General features: G+C 43.8%; 1 protein-coding gene across 1 annotated transcript in view; it reads right to left on the reverse strand.

The window, feature by feature from the left end:
* Positions 1-27,644, reverse strand: part of HGFAC (HGF activator) — a 96,440-nt gene that overhangs the window by 30,910 nt on the left and 37,886 nt on the right. Inside the window, exons 7-8 of the mRNA XM_040419176.1 lie at positions 25,986-26,096; positions 20,262-20,439 (exon numbers count right to left, since the gene is read on the reverse strand). Of these exons, the coding sequence (XP_040275110.1) occupies positions 20,262-20,439; positions 25,986-26,096 (289 nt within the window). The remainder of the gene's footprint in view (positions 1-20,261; positions 20,440-25,985; positions 26,097-27,644) is intronic.

Consider the following 27,644-nt stretch of genomic DNA (forward strand, 5'->3'; position numbering starts at 1 on the left):
ATCATCATTTTACAGCTCACAATAAATGCCGGTAATGAGTAATTAAGTGTTCTTGCATGGCAAGACCACTTACTGTTATCTCACATATATATTTTCTTATTATTATAGCCAAATTTACCACCCTAACTCCTCCCTCAGTTTTTACACTACATAGACATTAATATACCGAAACGTGCGGATTGTTCCCTATTGGTGTGCTATTACTTTGTGGAACGTTCCGCTGAATGGTTCACGAAATATCGGCGTTTTTGTGGTGAAATTAGTCCCATAGGAATGAATGGCGGAATGTTCAAAACTGGAGTGGGAGCTGACAAAAGCTAGAGTGTGAGCTGAAAATTCAGGACATGATTTATAAACTGCCACCACTCCCTCATTTTCAAGCCCACCTACACAAATCTTATATCAAAATGTTCAGCTATCCCTGCTGCCTCTAACAATGTCTAAGCCATAGTCCTGATAGTTTTCACAATATGACCATTTGTTTGCTACTCACGCCGCCCATTGACATTCATTGAAACTCCACTCTAGCCACCTCAAATTTAAAGGATAATTTCTAAACTGCGACTGTGCCTTCATTTTCTAATATTTCAGAGACATACTATGCATCAAAATGTAGGTCTGGGTCTTGTGATTCTCACAATATAAAGCTATTCGTTGTAGGATTTTTTAAACTACAACCGTTTGAAGATGGCACCCGCCAGTGAAGTGAGAAAGTTGGAGCAGTTTGTTTTTAACCGCTCTTCTCTTCCCTTGCTGTAGAGTGAGTTGCCATAGGAACCCAGGTGTGTGAGCAGCCAGCAGAGTGACAAAAGCTAGAGAGCGAGCTGAAAAATCCGGACATGATTTCTGAAACTAAAAATTGAAATGCATTTCTCACTCTATCCAGCTTGCCATGTGCACTTTTTAAATTTGATCAAATGTTTAGTGTAATGTTTACTATCTTTACTCACTCCAAACACTCCACAGTTACTTTGCCCACTCCAAAAAGTTACTCTGCCCACTCCAACCTTTCCACAGTTACTCCAGCCACTCCACCCAGTTACTCTGCCCACTCCAGCTGTAGACTACTAGTGGAGGCAAGAACACTTCACACAATTTCCCCAATAATTGTAGCTTTTCTAGTCATCAGTATATTGCGCTATAGATATGTATAACTTATAATCTTTATCATTCATTACTGTTTTCCAATTGGTCCATACAAAAAGTTGGCTGTCCGTGATTTTGAAATAAGTTGTCCAGAAAAAAAGAAAAATTCTGGTTGTCAACCTTGACAGTGATATATAAGGCTATGGCTACACGCGTGACATCATATCTTAGACAAAAAAAACTAAAAAAACATGCTGTTTGGCTGTAGGAAAACAACCAAATTGCAGTCTAACACAAATTATTGGGGTCTACGGAAAAACTTCATTTAACTTGTGACCCATGACCAAAAATTCAGCAGGATTGAATTGCATTGCATGCCGCAAAGCGACCATCATTACATGTCTCAATGCCACATTACAGTCTTCCCATCATGTGACCAAAGTCATTGTATAGCCCTGGACTAAGAATACCAGTTGCATATGGATTTTGCAGTAACCTGCAGCATAAATTGACATGCAGTGGATTCAAAATCTGCACCGCCAGTCACCTTCCACGCAGATCCCACACAAATGCAGCATGTGGATGTGATTTGTTTAACTCTCAGCCACTTTGCCACTACTGTAAAATACCATTATTACTGTCAGCAAAGTGATATGGTGTTCCTTTATTAAAGGGGTATTCCTTTTATATAAAAGTTATCCCTTATCTAATAGGGGATAACTATAGTTCGGTGGGGGTCCTACTACTGGGACCCACACAGATTACGAGAACGGGGGCATGCACGTGGCGACTCCATTCATTTATATAGGAGTTCCAGAATCAGCATAAAGGATCCCCACCGATCTAGTAGTTATCCCCTATCCTGTTAATAGGGGATTACTTTATATATCCGGAACACCCTTTTAACTTACTGTTAACCCAGACGACATTTAAGCAGAAGGGAGTCCAACCTGCCCCCCTCCAGCTGTTGCAAAACTACAACTCCCAGCATGTCCTAGTCGCTGTAGGCATGATGGAAGTTGTTTTGGAACAGCTGGAGGGCGGCAGGTTGGACATCCCTGCTCTAGAGGTTTTCATAGGAGAAAATCCAACAAAATAAATACAAGAGCATTTTCATTGTCTAAATTGAAAAAACTAGGCCTAAATATTAGGGATAAGAGTCAGTGGATCACTGAAAGGCTGCCCTCTAGGTTACTTTCACATCTCCGGTAAAAATATTTGGCAGGCTGTTTCAGCAGAGAACAGCCTGCCGAAGTTCATTGCATCCGGTATTGCCGAATTCTACAGTTCACCGCCGTATCCCGAATGATTATAATGGGATCCGGTAGTAAACGGTCTGCTTTGCGGCATAAATGGCAGCTTTCGGCCGGACGACAGACGACACTTATGCTTGAATAACATAAGTAGCTTTACTAAGTTGCAAACAGACCAGCAGGCAAAATAAACACCCCAAATCTACAGACCTGCAAATATCCCTATGTATGCAAAAGCATTGCAAATTTATTTACAACCTGTCGTGTTTCTCACCTTACACGTTTCTGAGCTCATGCACAGTGCGTCATCAGGGGTATTTAAGACAGTAAAAATGCGCTGTAGGCGCCAACTCAGCATGTGAGGCTAAGTTAAAGTCACCAGCCGTAAGGCCCCACTCGATCTAAGCCTTTAAATAGGTCAAGTCCTGCAGTTTTGTATTGAAGTAAACACCCACTAGTTAAAAAAATAAAAATAAAATATGGGAAAAACACACAAAAAAAAATAAAATAAAAAAACACACATGCAGATTCCACACTGAATTTTGTAAGTAGATTTTAAAAATCCATCATGTGAACATACCCAAAGAGTTGAAAGGACCCTCCCCACTGCTACCCCTGTCAGCTGGCTGGGTGAGCCGGAGAGTGCAAAATATACGTCTCCAGTTACCAGGAGCATCATAAGGCGGAGAAATCACCGCTACAGAGCCCCTGCCAGCCATCCATGGCAATAAAGTGGATGCTAGAGGGCACAGCATGATAGAAAAGACATGTAAATAGGATGATGTAATAAATATAAATATATAGACAGACGAATATCTGTGGGGGGGTCTCAATGAATAGGAATACAAATAAGGTTAGTTTCACACTTACGTCAAAATCTTTACAGCTGGTTACTTCCTTTCCCTGCTGGAGCCCATTGACTATAATGGGACCTGGAGGTGCGAGCACCGGTTTGGGTCTAGCCGAATTCTCGCAGTAATGCAGGAAACAGGCCGGATCACCTCCAGGTCCCATTATAGTGAATGGGGCTGGCGGTGCTCTGGCCCTTTCCAGCTATGCAGGATACAATGAAATCCTCTGCCAGAACAGGCTGCTCCTCTGCCAGAACAGGCTGCTCCTCTGCCAGAACAGGCTGCTCCTCTGCCAGAACAGGCTGCTCCTCTGCCAGAACAGGCTGCTCCTCTGCCAGAACAGGCTGCTCCTCTGCCAGAACAGGCTGCTCCTCTGCCAGAACAGGCTGCTCCTCTGCCAGAACAGGCTGCTCCTCTGCCAGAACAGGCTGCTCCTCTGCCAGAACAGCCTGCTCCTCTGCCAGAACAGCCTGCTCCTCTGCCAGAACAGCCTGCTCCTCTGCCAGAACAGCCTGCAAGAAGATTTTAACGCTAGTGTGAAACTTTCCTAACTTGGATGGAGGAGCAGGTAAGCATTTATGAGACATAAGGTAATAAGTTAGGGTGGCCAGACGTCCGGTTTTCTGGCTCCCTGTCCTCTATCCGGCGCAGGGCCTGGACGGATGCAGGGGCGCCCTCCTTTTCGGCAGCTCCATGCTCAGTCAGCAGCATTGCACGCTACAGGCACAAGCTGACTGAGGCTAATCTCACCCCTAGAGCCGGCCGACATGTCGCTGTGTGGCTGACTGAAGGGGAGAGAAGCACTCCCGGGTCATCCACAGCTCACTGGAAGGTCTTCCAATACTTTTTTTTTTTTTTTCCCCATTTGCCAAAAATGTGGGGGGGGGGGTGTGACTTAGTGGGCTCGGGGGGCGTGGCTAGTGTCTGGTTTTTGGGGTGAAGCAAGTGGCCACCCAGTTACTAGCCCATACTATTAGAAAATTTATTGATGCAGGGGAGGAGAGCGAGGACCACTGAGAGGAGGTAACAACATGGGTCATAAATCAAAAAGAGGACTCGTCCCCATGTGCTGTATCTTAGAAGAGAGGTCATAGGAAACAGGAGAATAAGAATTCTTCATTCAGAACCCAACTGGAAAATCCAATGGGTCTCCCGTTGTAGGGTCTTCTCATCAAAATCTCCTCCTCTCACCCGTGGAATAATCAATTTGATTCCCTAAAAGCAAACACAAGAAAAATCGCCCCCATGGTGCTCACAGACACGTCTGGACAATGGGGTATGAGTTTTTTCTAATGGAGGTCGCTCATATGGTCTCTAATCCGTCTCCGGAGTTCACAGATGGCCTTGCCCACATATTGAGTGCACAAGTAAATTACCGGTACTCCGGAGAAGCGATTTGGTGAGTTATGACGCTGGTCAGGGACTTACAAACCCATCCGGAGCAACACGCCACGCATGAGCCCCATCTATTTAACGGCTTAGATCGAGCAGACCCTCGTGGCTGGTGACTATATAGCTCGGGTTGGTGATTTCTCTTTTTAAGTTATTTACACTTTAATCATTTTCTAGTAGGCTGTTTTAGGGATGAGACAACCCCATTAAAGAGGTATTCCGGTTTTAAGGATTATATTAATTATTTTTTTAGACAATAGGATGCTGAGCAATTTTATAATATACATCTATTTAAAATGTTACGCTCAGATCTTTATTATATCCATTCAGTATCATGCCCCTAAAGAAAAAAAAAATGGAACGGCCCATTTTAGTCCTGTAAAATGCATCCATGGGATAGCTGGATAGGATTAAACATGGCTGTCATGTGACCCTCACAAGTATCACGTGACCTGGCTTTCATTTAACGGCCCATGTATCTAACAGGTGAATAGTAGTGTACTGAGCAGAACATGCAGAGTATACACAGTATTACTACCTGCAGCACCATCTCATCATGTCTGTCAGTGTCTGTGTAGAAACTGAGGATCTTTATGTGTGTATGTGTTTGTTTGTTTTACACTAAACTTAATTAACCACATTATCTACAGACAGGCAGCCATTTTACAAAATCACCTAGAGACAGGCTGCCTTTTTACAAATCACCTACAGACAGGCACCCATGTAAATGCACAGAAAAAAGTAGTTACTGTAATAACAATAATAAAAATTATAATTTCACCACTAGTCCTATTTACTTATGACAAGAATGTGTCCTGTGTGCTGACCCAGCACATGTATGTTATGTAACCCTGCTGCTTACTGAATGTCAGGGATTTTATGATGTGAAGACTTTCACATGACTGATGCCATGTTTCAGTTCGGACATGGATACATTACACATGGGCTATAGAATTCTACTTCATATAGGTCTCAAATGCCCCTTATAAGAAAGTTATGTATACAGAATTTTAAATACATGTAGGTTAGAAAATTGCATGATTTCCAAATGAATAAAAAAAAAAAAAATACATTTAACACTCCTTTAAGTATATATGTATATTTTATTAACCCCTCAAAAATAATATTTCTCGCTCGTATCATTGGGGGACACAGAAGACCATGGGTATAGCTGCTGCCACTAGGAGGAGACACTAAGCAAAAAAAAAAAAAAAAAGGGTTAGCTCCTCCTCTCAGCTATATCCCTCCTGCACACACTGAGCTTTGCATTTTTCTCTTTTTCTTTCCTAGCTTGGCTGATGGCAGTCTCCAAGCTGCCTGCGTTCCCACCCAAGCCCGCTGCTCGTTCCTGGTCTCCAGAAAGCAAGGAGGACCAGGGGTTCCTAAAGCTTCTGCATCCTGCCAGCTTTCGGGTCACCAGGTCCGGACTCCGCTAAGTCCCCTCGGTTACCGGTGTAGCTACTCTCACCAAGGGGTAACTGAAGCTGGTGACCCGGCTGGAGCCAGGGGGGCAGAAAACGCCAGACGGGTGAGTATTCTCTCAGTCCCCAAGGCCCTATTCCTCCTACCTCCCCCTCTCAGGTTTTCCCATGTGAATATTCCCCAAGGAGGCCTGCATACCTCCACCTGAGGCCTCAGTTTCGGCCGGCGTGTGTGGAGGGGAGACTTCACGTCAGGCCACCTTCTGCTTACTCCCACAGATGCGACAGAAGTGGGTGAGCGCCTTCTGAGGGCTTGGTCCAACTCACCCCCTTGGTATGGAGAGGCAGGACTTCAAAAGCCATTGGAGTAGCTGTAGGAAAAAGGCCACTCAGCTGAAACATCGCACATGCATTAGAAAAATGGAAAAAAACAAAAACACCGCTGCCTACTGCTTAACCCCTTCCTTGCCTCAGTACTACTGTGCTGAGGAAAGAGCTTACTGGGCTCTCTGCTGAGGCTTACAGTGCTGGTCATTAGTACAGATGGATGTGGGTGCAGTTTCCCTAGCTCTGTTTTGGTAGAATTGAGCTAAAAACAAAACAAAAAAAAAAACACTATATATTTTTAACCCTTGGAGCTATCGGGTCCTTCTGAACCTAGTTCCCACGCCATTCTGTAGGCAAAATGTCTTTACCCTACTGATGGATACCGCACTCCCTGTAGCATTACCCTCCTTCCATAGGCGAAGTAATTGCCCTTGCGCTGGATACCGTACAGCCTGTAGCATTACCCTCCTTACATAGGCGGTGTACTTGCTCTACCACTGGATACCGTACAGCCTGTAGTATTACCCTCCTTCCGTAGGAGGAGTAATTGCTCCCCCACGGGGTTCTGTACGGCCTGTAGCATTGCCCTCCTTTCCTTAGGCGGAGTAATTGCACTTCCACTGGGTACTGTACGGCCCGTAGCATTATCCTCTTTCCATGGGCAGAGTAATCCTCTATCGGCGGAATGTTTAAATCCCATTGGTTGCTATACGTTCGTGGGTACTGTACATCCGGTAGCATTGCCCTCCTTCCAGAGGCGGCGTAGTTGCACTACCACTGGATCCTATGCTTCTGGTAGCATTACCCTCCTTCCGTAGTGGGAGTTTTTGCACTTACTCTGGGTACTGTACATTCTGTAGCAGTATCCTCCTTCTATAGAGTAATTGCACTGCCACTGGATCCTGAAAAGACTATTGTATTACCCCTCTTCCTTAAACAAAGTAATTGCACTTCCACCGGATACTATACGTCCTGTTGCATTGCTCCCTACGCAGGCGGAGTGATTGCACTTATGCTGGACGTCATCTGTCCTGTCGTTTTTCCCCCTGATACAGTCAGGTCCATAAATATTGGGACATCGACACAATTCTAACATTTTTGGCTCTGTACACCACCATAATGGATTTGAAATGAAATCAACAAGATGTGCTTTACCTGCAGACTGTCAGCTTTAATTTGAGGGTATTTACATCCAAAATCAGGTGAACGGTGCAGGAATTACAACAGTTTGCATATGTGCCTCCCACTTGTTAAGGAACCAAAAGTAATGGGACAATTGGCTTCTCAGCTGCTCCATGACCAGGTGTGTGTTATTCCCTCATTATCCCAATTACAATGAGCAGATAAAAGGTCCAGAGTTCATTTCCAGTGTGCTATTTGCATTTGAAATCTGTTACTGTCAACTCTCAAGATGAGATCCAAAGAGCTGTCACTATCAGTGAAGCAAGCCTTCATTAGGCTGAAAAAACACAACAAACCCTTCAGAGAGATAGCAAAAACATTAGGCGTGGCCAAAACAACTGTTTGGAACATTCTTAAAAAGAAGGAACATACCGGTGAGCTTAGCAACACCAAAAGACCTGGAAGACCACGGAAAACAACTGTGGTGGATGACCGAAGAATTCTTACCCTGGTGAAGAAAACACCCTTCACAACAGTTGGCCAGATCAAGAACACTCTCCAGGAGGTAGGTGTATGTGTGTCAAAGTCAACAATCAAGAGAAGACTTCACCAGAGTGAATACAGAGGGTTCACCAAAAGATGTTAGAGTTTGCCAAACGACATCTAAAAAAGCCTTCACAGTTCTGGAACAACATCCTATGGACAGATGAGACCAAGATCAACTTGTACCAGAGTGATGGGAAGAGAAGAGTATGGAGAAGGAAAGGAACTGCTCATGATCCTAAGCATACCACCTCATCAGTGAAGCATGGTGGTGGTAGTGTCATGGCGTGGGCATGTATGGCTGCCAATGGAACTGGTTCTCTTGTATTTATTGATGATGTGACTGCTGACAAAAGCAGCAGGATGAATTCTGAAGTGTTTCGGGCAATATTATCTGCTCATATTCAGCCAAATGCTTCAGAACTCATTGGACGGCGCTTCACAATGCATATGGACAATAACCCAAAGCAAACTGCAAAAGCAACCAAAGAGTTTTTTAAGGGAAAGAAGTGGAATGTTCTGCAATGGCCAAGTCAATCACCGGACCTGAATCCGATTGAGCATGCATTTCACCTGCTGAAGACAAAACTGAAGGGAAAATGCCCCAAGAACAAGCAGGAACTGAAGACAAAAAATAGTGGTAGTTTGTGGTGGCTCACTAGCAAGTAGTTGAGGTATGGTGCTGCAAGCTCATATAGAGGGAATCACCCCACCCTCTCTTAACCACCTCAGCCCCCAGTGCTTAAACACCCTGAAAGACCAGGCCACTTTTTACACTTCTGACCTACACTACTTTCACCATTTATTGCTCGGTCATGCAACTTACCACCCAAATGAATTTTACCTCCTTTTCTTCTCACTAATAGAGCTTTCATTTGGTGGTATTTCATTGCTGCTGACATTTTTACTTTTTTTGTTATTAATCGAAATTTAACGATTTTTTTGCAAAAAAATGACATTTTTCACTTTCAGTTGTAAAATTTTGCAAAAAAAACGACATCCATATATAAATTTTGCTCTAAATTTATTGTTCTACATGTCTTTGATAAAAAAAAAATGTTTGGGTAAAAAAAAAATGGTTTGGGTAAAAGTTATAGCGTTTACAAACTATGGTACAAAAATGTGAATTTCCGCTTTTTGAAGCAGCTCTGACTTTCTGAGCACCTGTCATGTTTCCTGAGGTTCTACAATGCCCAGACAGTACAAACACCCCACAAATGACCCCATTTCGGAAAGTACACACCCTAAGGTATTCGCTGATGGGCATAGTGAGTTCATAGAACTTTTTATTTTTTGTCACAAGTTAGCGGAAAATGATGATTTTTTTTTTTTTTTCTTACAAAGTCTCATATTCCACTAACTTGTGACAAAAAATAAAAACTTCCATGAACTCACTATGCCCATCACGAAATACCTTGGGGTCTCTTCTTTCCAAAATGGGGTCACTTGTGGGGTAGTTATACTGCCCTGGCATTCTAGGGGCCCAAATGTGTGGTAAGGAGTTTGAAATCAAATTCTGTAAAAAATGACGAGTGAAATCCGAAAGGTGCTCTTTGGAATATGGGCCCCTTTGCCCACCTAGGCTGCAAAAAAGTGTCACACATCTGGTATCTCCGTATTCAGTAGAAGTTGGGGAATGTGTTTTGGGGTGTCATTTTACATATACCCATGCTGGGTGAGATAAATATCTTGGTCAAATGCCAACTTTGTATAAAAAAATGGGAAAAGTTGTCTTTTGCCAAGCGGAAATTGATATTGATATTTTTTATTTTTTTCTCACAAAGTCTCCCGTTCCGCTAACTTGGGACAAAAATTTCAATCTTTCATGGACTCAATATGCCCCTCACGGAATACCTGGGGGTGTCTTCTTTCCGAAATGGGGTCACATGTGGGGTATTTATACTGCCCTGGCATTCTAGGGGCCCTAAAGCGTGAGAAGAAGTCTGGAATATAAATGTCTAAAAAATTTTACGCATTTGGATTCCGTGAGGGGTATGGTGAGTTCATGTGAGATTTAATTTTTTGTCACAAGTTAGTGGAATATGAGACTTTGTAAGAAAAAAAAATAATAATTCCGCTAACTTGGGCCAAAAAAATGTCTGAATGGAGCCTTACAGGGGGGTGATCAATGACAGGGGGGTTGATCAATGACAGGGGGTTGATCAATGACAGGGGGTTGATCAATGACAGGGGGTTGATCAATGACAGGGGGTTGATCAATGACAGGGGGGTGATCAATGACAGGGGGGGTGATCAATGACAGGGGGGGTGATCAATGACAGGGGTGGTGATCAATGACAGGGGTGGTGATCAATGACAGGGGGGTGATCAATGACAGGGGGGTGATCAATGACAGGGGTGGTGATCAATGACAGGGGGGTGATCAATGACAGGGGGGTGATAACCACAGTCATTGATCACGCCCGTGTAAGGCTTCATTCAGACGTCCGGATGCGTTTTGCGGATCCGATCCATCTATCAGTGGATCCGTAAAAATCATGCGGACGTCTGAATGGAGCTTTACAGGGGGGTAATCAATGACAGGGGGGTGATCAGGGAGTCTATATGGGGTGATAACCACAGTCATTGATCATGCCCCTGTAAGGCTTCATTCAGACGTCCGGATGCGTTTTGCGGATCCGATCCATCTATCAGTGGATCCGTAAAAATCATGCGGACGTCTGAATGGAGCTTTACAGGGGGGTAATCAATGACAGGGGGGTGATCAGGGAGTCTATATGGGGTGATCAGGGAGTCTATATGGGGTGATCAGGGGCTAATAAGGGGTTAATAAGTGACGGGGGGGGTGTAGTGTAGTGTAGTGGTGCTTGGTGCTACTTTACTGAGCTACCTGTGTCCTCTGGTGGTCGATCCAAACAAAGGGGACCACCAGAGGACCAGGTAGCAGGTATATTAGACGCTGTTATCAAAACAGCGTCTAATATACCTGTTAGGGGTTAAAAAAAACACATCTCCAGCCTGCCAGCGAACGATCGCCGCTGGCAGGCTGGAGATCAACTCTCTTACCTTCCGTTCCTGTGAGCGCGCGCGCCTGTGTGCGCGCGTTCACAGGAAATCTCGCGTCTCGCGAGAGGACGCGCCGGTGCGTCCAGGAGGAATGAATCAACCACCTCCAGGACGCGTCTGTGCGTACAGCGGTCCGGAGGTGGTTAAAGGCAAATGTAGTAATAGAGTAATGAGCGAGCACTCATACACTTGGCAACCAAATTCACATGTGCAGAAAATATTTATTATATCCCCATAAAATACAAGTAATAAAATTTATAAGAACAATGTAGCAATAATATACAACATTACAATCACATATATTGTGGTAGATATGGTCAACACTATATTCATATGACTCAATAGTGTCGATAAATTCAATAATATATATCACACCAAGAAACTTCAAGTATATGCTGTTATTTGGGAAAGAGGGGGTATTATCTTCTAGCGCTCTATCCCAATTTGGGAAACTGAATGTCACTGAAAATGCTGTAGGTGTATTCACTGGGAGCGCAACATGTTCATAATGTGTCCACAGGAATCCTGATAATGTGAAAAGTCTCTTATAGCATATCCTTTTAAGCTCGATATGAGCTTTGGATTGGAGAAAACTTTAAATCGATGTTTGGCTTACCGTCTAGCGTCTGCTGTCTCCCTATTGCTTCAATGGAGCTTTAAATATTTGCCGGCTTATTCAGTCGCTCCATACAGCAAGCTGGTTTAAATTTCGCAGGAGTTCCAAAGATCGCGGGAGTTGCCAGTCTGTTCCGCAATTTCCTTTGGTGCAGCTTTCGACGATAAGAATAGTTAATCCTTTACTGTAGAGATTTTCTTCTGTATGGTCATACAATATTATCGGAGGCTTTTCAATGCAGGTACATCACTTGTTTCACCATACGCGTTACGGGTAGATTCACTCTCCCTTCCTCAGTGGTCAAGTGTCTGCCTGCTCTGCCTCCATTTTTATCCATTCCTTTGATTGCTTCCCAAATCTCGGACACCTGTTGTTCATGCTACTCCCGCAAGGGAATCCTCCCACATAATCAAGGGATAATTCTATACAGCCTTGATTTTTTTTTTTTTTTTTAAATAAAAAAAATTTTTTTTTTTTTTTTTTTCCTCTTGCAGTTTCCATGCGTTTTTTATGCGTTTTTTTGGGGACACATGTGTTTTTTGGCCCAGATGTCCCAATTGGTGTGATATATCATTATGTGAAATATAAACTTGATATCTGATTGCCAACACTTATAAAATGACTTTTTATAATAAAATATTATTAAACAAATTTTCAAGATTAAAATATCAATATAAGAATATAAAACAATAAATAATAAATGTGAGGAATCTTGAAAGTTTCATAGGAATCCTAGAGTTTGATACAATTATTCGGATTTGATAAAGAAGGGTGGGTATCTCGGAGCCAAGGACACGTCGCAGCGCCGATAGACGGCCTAGCATGCGACGTGCCGTCGGCCACGAGACATCCAACCTACATAAATCCAAAAATTTCCAACTCCGAATTAAGGCCTTTCGGTTGTAGAGATCCAAATTCATAAATGCGTCTGGATTCTATCCTAGACATTTGTCTGATAAAATCACCGCCTCTCCAGTGTTTCTCCACCTTCTCCAGTGTCGTAAACACCAGACTTGATGGATCCTGATTATGCATCTCTTTATAATGTTTAGATAGGGAATGTTTATCGTACCCCTTCCTGATGTTGGCAATATGTTCGGCCACTCTTTTTTTGAATGGCCTCTTGGTACGTCCTATATATTGTCTGTTACAGGGGCACTGGAGAAGGTAGATAACTCCACTGGAGTCACATGTAAGACAATCTTCTATCTCCCAATTATAGTCGTTCTGAGTCGAGGGGACATTAGTCGTCAGGCGGGGTTTTTTATTCATTCTACAACCCATACACCTTCCACATTTATAAAAACCCTTCAAACTCAGCCAAGTTCCTGAAAAACTCAACTTATTCTGTTTTTTTTTTGTTTTGTTTTTTTTAAAAAAAATAAAAAATTCAAGGCTGTATAGAATTATCCCTTGATTATGTGGGAGGATTCCCTTGCAAACTGGGAGTAGCATGAACAACAGGTGTCCGAGATTTGGGAAGCAATCAAAGGAATGGATAAAAATGGAGGCAGAGCAGGCAGACACTTGACCACTGAGGAAGGGAGAGTGAATCTACCCGTAACGCGTATGGTGAAACAAGTGATGTACCTGCATTGAAAAGCCTCCGATAATACTGTATGGCCATACAGAAGAAAATCTCTACAGTAAAGGATTAACTATTCTTATCGTCGAAAGCTGCACCAAAGGAAATTGCGGAACAGAGTGGCAACTCCTGCGATCTTTGGATCTCCCGCGAAATTTAAACCAGCTTGCTGTATGGAGCGACTGAATAAGCCGGCAAATATTTAAAGCTCCATTGAAGCAATAGGGAGACAGCAGACGCTAGACGGTAAGCCAAACATCGATTTAAAGTTTTCTCCAATCCAAAGCTCATATCGAGCTTAAAAGGATATGCTATAAGAGACTTTTCACATTATCAGGATTCCTGTGGACACTTTATGAACATATTGCGCTCCCAGTGAATACACCTACAACATTTTCAGTGACATTCAGTTTCCCAAATTGGGATAGAGCGCTAGAAGATAATACCCCCTCTTTCCCAAATAACAGCATATACTTGAAGTTTCTTGGTGTGATATATATTATTGAATTTATCGACACTATTGAGTCATATGAATATAGTGTTGATCATATCTACCACAATATATGTGATTGTAATGTTGTATATTATTGCTACATTGTTCTTATAAATTTTATTACTTGTATTTTATGGGGATATAATAAATATTTTCTGCACATGTCAATCTGGTTGCCAAGTGTATGAGTGCTCGCTCATTACTCTATTACTACAGGAACTGAAGACAGTTGCAGTAGAGGCCTGGCAGAGCATCACCAGGGATGAAACCCAGCATCTGGTGATGTCTATGCGTTCCAGACTTCAGGCTTTAAATGACTGTAAAGGATTTGCAACCAAGTATTAAAAAGTGAAAGTTTGATTTATGATTATTATTCTGTCCCATTACTTTTGGTCCCTTAACAAGTGGGAGGCACATATGCAAACTGTTATAATTCCTACACCGTTCACCTGGTTTGGATGTAAATACCCTCAAATTAAAGCTGACAGTCTGCAGGTAAAGCACATCTGGTTTGTTTCATTTCAAATCCATTGTGGTGGTGTATAGAGCCAAAAATGTTAGAATTGTGTCCATGTCCCAATATTTATGGACCTGACTGTAGGTGGTTTAGTTGCACCGCAGTCGCATACTGTAGATCCTGTAGCATTATCCTCCTTCTATACAGTAATTGCACTATCACTGGATCCTGGACAGACTGTCGCATTACCCTCCTTCCTTAGGCAGAGTATTACATTTCCACCGTACGTCTGGTTGCATTAAGCCCTCCGCAAGCGGAGTAATTACTCTCATACTGGATATCATCTCATACTGGATATAATCTGTCCTGTCGGCTTTCCCCCTTCTATTGGGGGATTAGTTGCACCACAATTGCGTATTAGAGATCCTGTAGCATTACCCTCCCCCCATTGACGGAGTAGTTGCACAATCAGTAGTACTTGCACTACCAGTGGACGCTGTACGTCTTTTCGGTTCCCCTCTGTCAGCTGAGTAATTCCACTACCACTGGAAACTGTTCCTCCTATTACATTATCCGTCTTTCTTGGGTGGAGTAATTGCTTCAACATTGCCTACCGCGACTACTCTCATTTGTTCCCTGTTGCATGGCATCCCGTTCCATGGGTGGCCTATTGGCTAGACACGGTACCTACAATCGCCTTAAGCCCCGTCATAGGTGGTATTTTGGCACTACTGCTGGATACTGTGACTGATTCACACTACCCCCTTCCTAAGGTAGTCTTAGTTTGGATTGGTGTCTGGCGCCTACATGGCAGCCTCTGTCTTCCAGGTCGGCCTGTAGCTCTAACAGGCCTTTGGTATACCTCATACCTTTCCTTGTGCCTTGAGTCCCTGTGAGGGGCAATCTCATTTGGTTGATTGTCATTGGCACGCCCGGCGTCCACACTCCTTCCGTAGGTGGACAGTCTGCTCCGATTGCTAGTTTTCTTCCTTCTCATGTGTTGTGTTGCGTTAGCACGAATTTTTGGTGGCTATTGCTGTTGTCCTCATTTTCAGGTGGAGTCTCTCCTCTGACCCTAGAGGCCATAGTTATTGCTATCGCCTCCCCCTGTGAGGCAGTCTTTGCGCTGCCCATAGATATTTTGGCTACTCCGGTTCCATGGCTACTACTGCATGAATCCTTCCCAGGGGGAATTTTTGTGTTCATCCTTCAACTGTGGCTTACATGATGCATGGACGGGAGACACTACATTTATGGTTTTCTCCACATCCCCTTCCTCCATGTGGAGTATTGGCCCTGGCATTCCGGCGGTATCTACACAGCATTCCTCCTTCTAGGCATGGTGCCTTCTCGCTAGTTGTAGTTGTGATCGTGTCTGCATTTCCTTCTTCGACAGGGGGCACTTTGCTTATGTTCTGCCATGACACCCTGCTGCTGAGGGGTTTGCTCACTTCTGCTGGGCATTAGTACATTTTCTGTACCTGATATAGATATAGATATATATATATATATATCTCTATATCTATATCTATAGCGCTGGCTTAGCGCCTTGTTCCCTTTACATGTACCGCATTGCCTTTACAATCTACTACGGTGACAGCATCAGCGTTCCCGCCGTGTGGAGTTTGGATATGCACTTATTCAGTTTGCATATGTGAGTTGCCTACATGGCTCCCCTCACCGGGTCGAGCGGTTGTACTGCCCTTGTTGTCACCCCTAAGTGCTGGTTTTCTACTAAGCCGCATCGGCTGCTTCTACTTCTCCCCTTCCGCAGGGCAAGTAGTTGCGCTCCCCCCATATACTGTTACTGCCTGCTCGGCCAGTGTTCATAGCCATTGGGTTCTAGCCCCCTTTCTGCTGTGGGGTGCCTGCGCCGGTGGTGTTGGTTGTGTTACCAGTTTTTTTCTGGGACATTGTGGTGTTCGGAGTCTACACTCTCTACCTGGCGCAGTATTTTTCACATCTCTGGTTCCTGTCTGCAGCTTCCGATTAGGTCTGCCTTCCGTGCAGTATCAGACGGCTTCTCTCCTCTCTTGTTCTGGAATTATTTCTTGTGGGCCATTCTCATGCCTGACTTGTTAGTCATGGTCATGCTGGAGCAGGGCCGGTGCTACCATAAGGCAGACCAAGCGGCTGCCTTAGGGCGCACCCTGGGGGAGGGCAGAAAAATGAACTTTTTAATTTTATTTTTTAAATCACGTACTTTTGAGTTGCACCTCAGCGCCGCCGGCCACCCGCCCCAGCCTGCGTGCGTCGTGCAGCCCGGCCCCTCACTCACAGAGCAGCACGGGCCCGGCAGCATGGTCACGGGGGGGGGGGGGAGTGTGACTGGTGACTGACGGTCTGTGAGTCTGACTCACACACAGCCAGATTGCCGTAGCAGCAGGACAGGTGGGTAGGTGATCACTGATGAGCGCAATGGCGCCAGAGCGCACGGCATAAATGTGTTTAAAAAAAATTATTACACAAACAATCATAAATGGAGGGGGGTGATGGTGACCGTGACATGATGGGAGAGGGGACAATGTCTGTAGTCTGTGACATGGGGATGGGGCTAGGGCCGACCGGGGGGGGGGGGAATGATGTGCCATGGGAGGGGACTCAAACGTGACACAATAGGGGGTAATGATGTGATACGAAGGGGGTGATGTGACATGGTTTGGAGGGGGAGAAATGTGACATGGATGGAGGGGGAGAAATGTGACATGGAGGGCTGATGTGACATACAGTAGGTGATTTGACCTTGAGGGGGGAAAAATGTGACATGGGGGCGCCAAAATGTAGCTTTGCTTGTGTTGGCAAAAATCCTTGCGCCGGCCCTGTGCTGGAGTGTTCTTCTCTTCTGGCAGTCTGGTATGGTGTGTGGGGACTTTGCCTTCAAGCACCTCTACTTCTTCCCCCATGGGGGACAAGTTTTGTCACATCTGCAGTTCTTTGGCCCTTGATATCCACACGCCATTTTCAGTTAGTCTTCTTCCTCTGGATCCAGGCTACGTATTGCTCTCCTGTATCTTCCACAATCACTCCGTTGCTTTTGGTGACTGTCTTGTCTTCATTCTTGTCCATCTTGTGGATATTCTGTGTGCTCTCCACTTCTTCTGAGCCGTGACTTATATTCCCTGGGCTGTTCTTTCTTCTGCCCAGCCGGAGCCTCTGCGTATTCAGCCGCTCTCTGGCTGGCCTTCCTGTGAATGGGTCTTTCTGTCCCTTTTCAGGGATTCTGGTGTGTCTTTCCCCCACATTTCGGTGCGGGGCCTAATGACCGGCCTTGGATTCGTTCTGGTCTTGTTCCCTCTCCATGGTGCTGCTCTTTAACGTCCCATGGTCTTCTGTGTCCCCAATGATACGAGCGAGAAAATAGGATTTTTTGTGCTTACCTGTAAAATCCTTTACTCGCTGAGTTCATTGGAGGACACAGCTCCCACCCCGTATGTAAATTGCTGGTTCCCCTAGATGGGTCCTTCTGGTTCTTGATGATGACCCATCTCCGGTTTTCTTCCTTTTTTATTGTGTTCTCCTGGCTGCTCCTAACTGATTAGCTCAGTGTCTGCAGGAGGGGTATAGCTGAGAGGAGGAGCCAACACTTTTTTGCTTAGTGTCGCCTCCTAGTGGCAGCAGCTATACCCATGGACTTCTGTGTCCCCCAATGAACTCAGCGAGAAAAGGATTTTACAGGTAAGCACAAAAAGAATCCTATTTTCTAATTTATATGAACAAGTCTGATATCTGCTGGAAAAATAAACGTATTATGTGATCAGTGCATTTGTGCAAAAAAAGAACCCAAATCACCAGGACGGGCCCCTTTAACTTACGGCTTTGTCGCACACATAGCGCTATGTAGGGCGCAACGGATGCGGTCGCGTGTTTGTGCTAGGCTTTTGCAAACACATTACTGCAGGGATTGCAGAGCAGCACCAGGGGCTATAGGAGGGGCAGGGGTACATTGTTGTGCATTTTCATACGTATACAATATTATCTAATGACATTATAATGAAAATGAACGCTCATCTCATTGCCTTTAAGAAGAAGATCAGCCTGAACCAAAGTTATACTATGTGGCTGAGGAAGCCAAGATGAGTTCATGGCAAGTTCAGTCTATATATAAAAAAAAAAATTATTGGGAACATAAATGGACATTGTATTTAAAAGTTAGTGCTAAAGATATGAGACCATCTGTTAAGGAGTAAGCCAACTCCCTAAAACATGTCTGTCTGGAGGGAACAAGGTTACTTGATAAGGACTCATGTCTGTATCACACACCTGCTGTATGAGATTCAATTTATATATTCATAATTATATTATATATATATATCTGCATGGTATATTTAGTTTACAACATATGTTAATCAATAATTCACATAATGTGTTATCTATGTGTAACAATGTATCGATTTATATATATTTTTTACTATGTGTTTACCATTTAGAAGGTACAGAAACAAATAAGTTATGTTGATTGGATTTCAAAATAATAGTTATTCATGGACGTAGATAAGTAAAATGTACAAGTTCCGATGCCAAGCATCAAAGCCGCTCAACCTATATTTCAAAAAGATAGGAGAAGACAGTCAACTCCAACAAGTCCAGGATATAGGTAATTAAAAATGTAAGGAAAAGACCGTCCTCAGTGATTTATGGTAAGATAGGTCATCGAAAGTCATGAAAACATATTATTAGATATTTAATTTTAATGCTTAAAAGTTGGGATGTTCACCTACGGTACCGCAGTGCCATCTGGAGGCAGATGGGCAACATTATATTATTTCATTATTTGTCCTATACCATATTAGGAGTTGAGATAACGTCATGAGGTTATTAGCATGCGAATACACCCACCCTACCTGATTGGGAATCCATAATCTAAAGGGGATGATTCTTAGATAAGGGGGGGAATAATTACTCGTGTGCAGGGTAGCATAGGGGTAGCAAGAGAAAAAAAGAAAGCTAGAGAAAAAGATCCATATATCCATCCATTCATTCAATCAAAAAGAAAAACTTTACCAGAAGAAACTTGGATTATTCTTTTTGGATTACTAGGAAAGTTCCTCAGAACTGGTCCCATCTGAACTCTGTCTACCTTTGACCCGGTAACGTATATTTTGCCTACTGCTCATGATATTAATAAGATATTTCTCTCGGTATATAGCCAAGAGTTCCCATATTGTGGGAATATATAGTGTTAGGTGCCTCCATAATGCTGATTATTCTCTTAGCAAAAATGCATATTGTTAATGGAAGATCTGACATTATTTGAAAAGAGGACCAAATCCTTGGGAAGTTATTTTCCTTAGTCTGATTACCGAGCTGAATATTTTATCATATTAATATCATATATTTTTGATTGGTCATAGGAAAACAGAGTCAAGGGATAACAGTTAATTTTCCTGTAAATCCGTGTTTTATTGTTATAGCCTGTTTGATAACAGAAGATCCTAAGTTTCTCTTGGTATATGAGTCCGTTTGTTAAAAGTATGACACTGGTTGTCATGAATCAATAAATCATACTGTGCTGATCAGATAGGGGTGTGTGAACACCACCGTGTGGTACATTTTGGGTATTACGTTGTAACTTCATCATTTGTTTTGCAGTTGTATTAATTTTATATTCTTTGTTTTTATAATAAACGATTATATATTTTGCACATACAATTGTTCCTTTGTTTCACTGCTTGCACAAATCAAATTAAGATACTTGATAAAAAGAACTTAGAGGCGTTTTTTTATGTCCGCCTAAAGGATAATATATTTTTATATTTTTTTTATCCTCTCTTTTATATGAAGATTCTTTTTCATATAGAAGATATATGACAACATGTAGCAGTTGCACCAGGGCCATGGTTCTTCAAAGGTGCCCAAAGACCCCTCCTCTTAGTACCACCACCACCACCACATAGGAAGACCCCCAGTATTATAAATGACACAAGGTAGCTTTGGGGGGGGGGGGAGCGCTGTTACAAATGTTGCATTTGGATCCGGGAGCATATGCTCCAGCACTGAACGAGTTAAATATCCTTGTATAGGAATTGTACAGGAATACAATACCGGACCATCCCCTGATTATTATACACCTCCGGTTAAAGCGTCTCACCTGCAGTATGGATGGGATCCTAAACCTTTGAGGATGTAGTTTTTCTGGGTGGTGGTATGGATCTCTCGATGAAACATGCCGGAGTCCCACTTCAGACAGCTGTGCCCGGAGCGGCTTTCCTTCTCAACACCTCGGTACTCCGTCGCATTCCCAGGATTATAGCATTGTTGTCTTAGATCTATGGCACATAACAGGAAATAAAATCACTATTAATGAATATTACTTATGTAGCAGAGCTGAGTTTGTAGCTAAAAGAGCGGCGGCTTGCTCCCCTGGCATGCATGTTTTAACAAATCCATGCATTCCCAATTAAATAACAATTCTAGAGGATCTTTTCTCAAAGCTCTGCTTTGTGCCATCCCTCTGTTATGCCTATTGGAAATGTCTGAATGACAACTAGGCATGACCAGTCCCCTTGTGAATAGGGCGTGTCCCATCGCAGTCGGAAACTGTCCGATTAGTGTGCATTCATGGACACCTCCGCTGACAAGGGTGGCTTATTCGCCGGAAGTTGTCAATTTATTCACACATTGCCAGGAAGAATAACAGAGGAACGTCAAAATGCAGAGTGCTAAGAAGAGATGCTCCAGAATGGTTATTTTATGGGGAATACATGTCAGGAGAGTAGACAGCTGTTCTTTAAAATGGTAGTCCTGGCATATTCGGGCACTGGGCGTGACAGTTGGAGAGGTAACCTTCTGAGGAATGCGAGTATCAGACGCTGGGTACCTGTCCTGACCAGCGGGTAGTTGCATCTCTCCATGCCCAATGTCAGATCAGGTGGGAGAGTATGCCTGGACATCCCCTTTAACCTGCGATATCAGAATGTGTTATCTGGTTTTCCACAGCACTAAATTCAGCTCTGCTACATATCCTATGTATATATAGTGTATAAACTGTACATAAATGGAGGCTTATTGGTATACACGAGCAAACTCAGCTGTTACATATCCAGTATCGTATAAACTATATATACGGTATATAGAGACTATACACAAGGAAATTCAGCTCTGCTAGGTCATACATAGTGTACATACAGTGTATAAACTGGACATGGATAGAGATTTATTCTTATTGATATGCACAAGCAAACTCAGCTCTGCTACATAGTCTACGTGTATACAGTGTTTAAAAGGGTTTTTATACTGATGACCTATCCTGGGATAGGTCATCAGATTGGTGGGGGTCTGACACCCGGAACCCCCGCCGATTAGCTGTTTTAATAAGGCAGCGGCGTTCCTGTGAGAGCGCCGCGGCGTTCTCCGTGCTCACCAAGCACAACGTCATACATTGTATAGCGGCTATGCTGGGTATCACGCTCAGCCCCATTCACTTCTATGGGGGTGAGCTGCGCCTAGGCCATGCGACCGATAAACGGGATGGCTGCGGCGCTATAGCGAGTGCTGCTGCCTTCTCAAACAGCTGATCGGCAGGGGTCCCTGGTGTCGGACCCCTACCGATTATATACTGATGACCTATCCTGAGGTAGTTCATCGGTTATAAAGTTTTGAAACTGAACATGAATAGAGACTTATTCCTATTGGTATACACAAGCAAATTCAGCTCTGCTACATCATACATATATACAGTGTATAACATGTACATAAACAGAGGTTTATTGCTATACCCAAGCCACATAACCTATGCACATGTACCTGTATATATAGTGTATAAAGTGTACATAAGTAGCGACTGCACAAACGAATCCAGCTCTGCTACATCAGTATGCATTGGCGCAGATTCATTATTAAATAGGCGCCTTGATTCTGTCTAGGATTTGTATCGCCATTTGCTGCAAAATGGTGCATCTCAATTCTTTCGCCAAAAGTGTCTGCGAGGAATTGTTACAAGTACTACCTCCGCCATATTGTGTTTGTGAATTAAACCGCAGAGCGTTGTTAACCCCATGATTCCTCATGCAAATAATCTGCCACACATCCGCTGTGCAACCTGGGAGAAACCTGTGAATGAAATGATTTTCCTTCCTTGGAACCTCCATTGTAGTTGGAAGAACATGGGATGAGTCTCCGGAGCAAAATGGAAGATTCCTGGTAACCCAGAGGGATGACGAGTACCTGACAGGTTCAGCTCTGCTAATTGGGCCTCCGAAATAGAAGAATAACAGGTGATTTGGGTAGAAAGAGTGAGGACCTGTCAGGTCTTGATGCGAGTTCTTCCCAGTTCCACATCTTATTCGGGAGAATGTTACAATGTTGCGGTATTTCTTATGATGTGTCATTCATTGTGTAATTGGGAGGAAGGCGACGCATAGTATCCATGATGTTTGCTAAACCACCTCAAGGTATAGAGATTGTGCTGAGAAGTTCTCATCAATCAGGCGCTGGGAGCCCACGATTCCTGGAACGGCACTGCGTAAACGTGTATACGTTTTCTATGGGAGAGAGGAGAAAGCTGCTGCCCGACACTTCCAGCGGCGACTTATCTCCTGGGAGACCAAAAAGGATCAGGCAAAAGTATTCATTTCACCCAACCCTTGTGTCCCCGACATCATCTCTCGGGGGAGAGTCGGGAGCTCCCCACACACATCAGAGTTGGCCAGTCCTGCTGTTCTCAGCGGGTTCAGCCTTATAAACTATGGGGGTCCGTTTCAGGCGTAGAAAATGGTCTAAATGTAAGACAGCTCAGAAGCGGTCTTACATTTAGAACTTGCGCCGAAGATATGAAGAAGCAGACGCCTCTTCTTAACTTCGGCGGAACCACCTCCAGCTTAGGGGTTTATTAAGACCAAACGTCTAAAACGTTTTTGACGGTGGTCACTAAGGGACCTTAGGTTGGGTACGGCGGCTCAGTCTAAACGCTGTGTGGTGCATCGGAGAGCGGGGGCTCGACCCCCACATGAGAGCCGCGCACCTGCTCTAACAGCCTGGACTGGCAGGAGTGCCATTACATGTAAGCACCACATGCAAGCGGTGACAGAGGGAGCGGACTGCCTCAGTTTCCCATTGGCACCCCGCAAATGCGGCCATGGGTTATCGATATGTGTATAGGCTGGCTGGGACCTTATGTAGGCCTCAAGCCTGCAGTGAACATTCCCCAGCAGACTGCGCCTCTCTGGACAATTTCAGTAGAGCACCGACATTAAAATGCGATGTACTATAGGGATAGGGCATTCTATTTTAGAAGCAATCAAAAGATTGCCTGTTATAGGCCCCTTGTGGGACTATTAAGTGGTTAAAAAAAAAAAATCTATAAAATAAATTCCACTGAAATAAATTGCAAAAATAAAATCCCCCCCATATGTTTGGTATCGCCGAGTCCGTAACAACCTGCACTACACAAATATCATGTAAGTTATCCCTACGGTGAACGCCATAAGAAAAAAAATCTAAATAAATCCAGAATTGCTAATTTACCCAAAAATACTTAATAAGAAGTGATCGAAAAGTGTTATTTACCCCAAATGATACCAATGAAAACTACAATGAGCACAAAACACGGCCTCCCACAACTCCATAGAAATAAAAATAAAAAAGTTGTGGGTCTTGGGATGCAAAAAGATTCTTTTCTTTTTTTTGCCCAAAAGTTGTAAAAAAAAAAAAATGTATATTTGGTATCGATGTACTCGTACTGACCCAGAGAATAAAGATATTATTTTATGTCGAAAAATGATCGCCGTAAAATTAATAACGTAAAAACATTCTGTGGCAGTATTGCTGTTTTTTCCCCATCTCACTCTAAAAAAAGAGTTAATAAAAGTTAATCAGAAAGTTATGTGTACTCAAAAATGACACCATTAAAAACTACAACTTGTCCCACAAGAAACAAGCCCTCATAGAGCTACATAGACAGAAAAATAAAAATATTATATCTCTTGGAAGGTGACAATGAAAAAAAAACACTTGGTCAGTAAGGCCCAAAACAGGCTGGTCAGGAGTTAATAATTGTGAGGCATCTGTGCAGGTCCGTGCGCCAAAACGGAAATTTCTACTGTAATCTGTGTCAGCTTACTCGCGTAAATTATAACCTATACCGGCCCTGCACCGCCTGCTCCCTGCCTCTCTACAACCACTTTTTGGAAAAGTGACAAGCAGGGCTTCAAACCCCCCAAAAGCAGAAAGTATGGCGTGCACCAAATTTTGTGACCTTTTTTCAGGCACCATTTAATTTGTCTCTTCAAAGAAGTAAAATTTGAGCACTGTTTGGCGCTATTTAGGCATTGTATGGTGGTTTTACATTGTGTAGTGGTAAAATCTAGACATCTCATGGTACGGCTCAGTGCATTGTAGGACTAAGGGTCTTTTCATATTATGTTAGTAGTGTAAATTTACAATATGCACTGGGAAGTGTCCTGGTGCAAAGATTAAGCGGACCGCTAGATCTCCATTTACCCGGCTTCCACTAGGCGGTATACATCAGGGTTGCCGTTTTTTTGCTGGATGGATTAGGGCAGTAGGACATCCTTTTGTCAATGACAGGACCTGGAACACATCTAGTTTACAGATGTGATGTGAACAAATCCTTAGACCTCATGTACAAGGCCGTATCCGCTTTGCAGTCCGCAAACCGTAGTTCCGCAAAATGTAGATACCGACCGCGTTTTTCTCAGGCCCCATTGTCAAAACTTCTATTTTTGTCTGCAAAACAGACAAGATTGGGACATGTTCTATCATTTGCAGTGACCAGGAACGGGTACGCTGACAGTCGCCACTTATGCAGTAGGCCAGAATAAGGGATATTTCAAGTTCTGGTTTTGTTGTGACGCCAATTACAGCGTGCGCAGGGTACTACCCCAGGGCCCTTCCAAGGTGTTATAACGCACGTCCCAGATTAGGAATGCCAGAGTGGTGTAATGGCCTATAATGTCTCTATAGGGTGGTGATAATTGTATCAACGGTGTCTCCTACCTGGGTACGGCTGGACTCCTGGCTCACTTACAATAAATTTGAGTGTAGTGATAGTAGGAGTAATAGAGGCATTTCGCAGCAGAAATTATGTCCAGATCTTTAGATGAGGTTCAAACGTTTCTTTACTGAATATAACTTGTATCCAAGCAATATACAACTTTGGTCTCTGGTCTCAGCAGGTTTTAGCAATGACTGGCAGGAAATGAATGCTTCTGCTTTAAACTTGGAGCTTGCAGGATAAGTCGTCTGCTTGGTAGCTCTGAAATTGTGACACTTCTGCACTTTTCTGTAACTTCTTCTGTATGAGGACAGACTAGCTGAGGAGGAATGGCTTCTCTTAGGTCTCTGGACTCATCTCTCAGATGATTTCTCAGGGGATGCTTTCTTCCTGGAACTCGAGGTTGTCTGTAGTTTCTGCTTCTTTTGATCCAGCTAAGGCTGCAGGTGCTCAGTCTGGGTATATGATCAGGTCTCAGCCGAGACAAGATCCTTGCTGTCTTCCCTATGCAGGGGATCTCCTGAACGGTATCACACAGCCTTCCCCAACAGGGGTGGCTGATACACTGACTCCAACTTCCTTCTCCACCCATGCTGCAGGATGTGGGAACAGCCCACTCCTCACAGAGGGGGAGCTAAGCTGGAATAATCCATTCCAGCCTAGATATACTAAACTAGGACTTGTACCTGGCCAATGCATTGCTGCCACCTGCTGGTGAACCTGGAAAATTACAGGAACAATTGTATTTAACATGGTTTTAGATGCACATTTGTGAAGACACAATATAAATTACATCAGATGACCAATATAACGTCTCTTAGAAGATAGTATGCAAGGGAGTCTTCTCAATGGTTTTCTTACCAATATTACAGTATTTGCCAACAAATTCTCCTCTGCAGCCGCACACTGGCATACCGGTGCTGATCATCAGGCGGCAGGCTCCACCATTAAGACAGGGATTCACTGTGCAAACTGAAGACACAAACAATGTCAGCTCTGCAGGTTGTACATGACATTTCAATTATGATATCCCTTAAAGGGTGCAAGATTGGAGGGGAATTTGGCAAACTCCCCACCACTTGACCAGACATTTATAGGGAAGCTTACTTACCAGCCTCCTGGCACCAGCTCCCTGTTCCCTCTGCAAACTCCCCCCCCCCCCCCCTTCCTAATTCTTCTTTAAGGTAGTCAATGAATGGGGTTGTACGGGATTACAAAAACAGTGCTTTTTCCATAGACAGCGCCACACCTGTCCATGGGTTGTGTCTGGTATTGCAGCTCTGCTACGGTAACGATGCTCCATCTGGCATTCTGCTGTCTGCCGCCGCTCCCTCCCGGTTCTGGAACACTGACATGAGCCATCTCCCACATTCTTAAAGGGCCAGATACCTGGGGATTCCCTCTTAGACAGTCCATACCTCCTCACAGGGAGGCTGAAGAACGCACAATCCTTTTGAAGACGTCCTCCCTCCTTTAGACTGAAGTCATATCCATTAGTGACTAAAAAGGTCCACATCTCCCACCGGCCATTACAGATCCATTAAAGTGATTGAAGCTAGGCAAAACCAGGCACAACCCATGGACAGGTGCGCACTGTTTTACTAATCCTGTATAATCCCTTTAAGGCTTCGTTCACATCACCGTTTAGCCTTTCCGTTCTCCTGCCCCGTTTAGGGGCAGGAAAACAAAGGACGGACTCGGCACATAACTGAGCCGAACGGAGTCCACGGGCCCCATAGACTATAATGGGGTCCATTAGTTTTCCTCTCAGAAGAAGATTTTTTTAAAGCGGAGACAAAAGTCCTGCATGCACAACTTTTGTCTCCGCTCCAAAATCCTCTTCTGATCGGAAATCTAACGGACCCCATTATAGTCTATGGGGCCTGTGGGCTCCATTCGGCTCAGATATGTGCCAAATTCATCCTTTCCGTTTTCCTGCCCCTAAACAGGGCAGGCGTACGAAAAGGCTGAACGGTGATGTGAACGAAGCCTAAGGCAATAGAAAAAAGAAAGAATCAATTAATTAAACCTTTTGGGGATAGCTCATGACCCATTAGGACAGTCAATTATTTGAACCTGTGCACACAATGGACAACCTGGGGTAGACTTAAATTTTTCTTAAAGGGGTTGTCCCATGAAAAAATATTCTACATGTTAAACCAGCCCCTGGATCTGAATACTTTTGTAATTACATGTAATTGAAAATTGAGTACAGCTACTGAGTTATTCAATATTATGCATCTGCATAGCGCCACCTGCTGTTTGTTCTTTTCCTTATTTTTCAGTCCACCTCAGTACCTTTGCTGAGGTGATTGCACATGCTCAGTTCCATCCCTGAACTGCCTCCAGCCATATCTACTGTTAGAAGTTGTGACCGTTACCGGGAGAGAGCGGTGATAGGGAAAGACGTCCAGCAGAAAGAACACACCCTGAGCTGTGATAGAAAGAGAGCTGTAGTAGAAAAGACATGCCCCCTGAGCTGTCATAGAAAGAGAGCTGTAGTAGAAAGGACATGCCCCC

This window comes from Bufo bufo, chromosome 2, assembly GCF_905171765.1.
Source record: "Bufo bufo chromosome 2, aBufBuf1.1, whole genome shotgun sequence".
In the NCBI taxonomy this organism is placed as follows: Eukaryota; Metazoa; Chordata; class Amphibia; order Anura; family Bufonidae; genus Bufo; species Bufo bufo.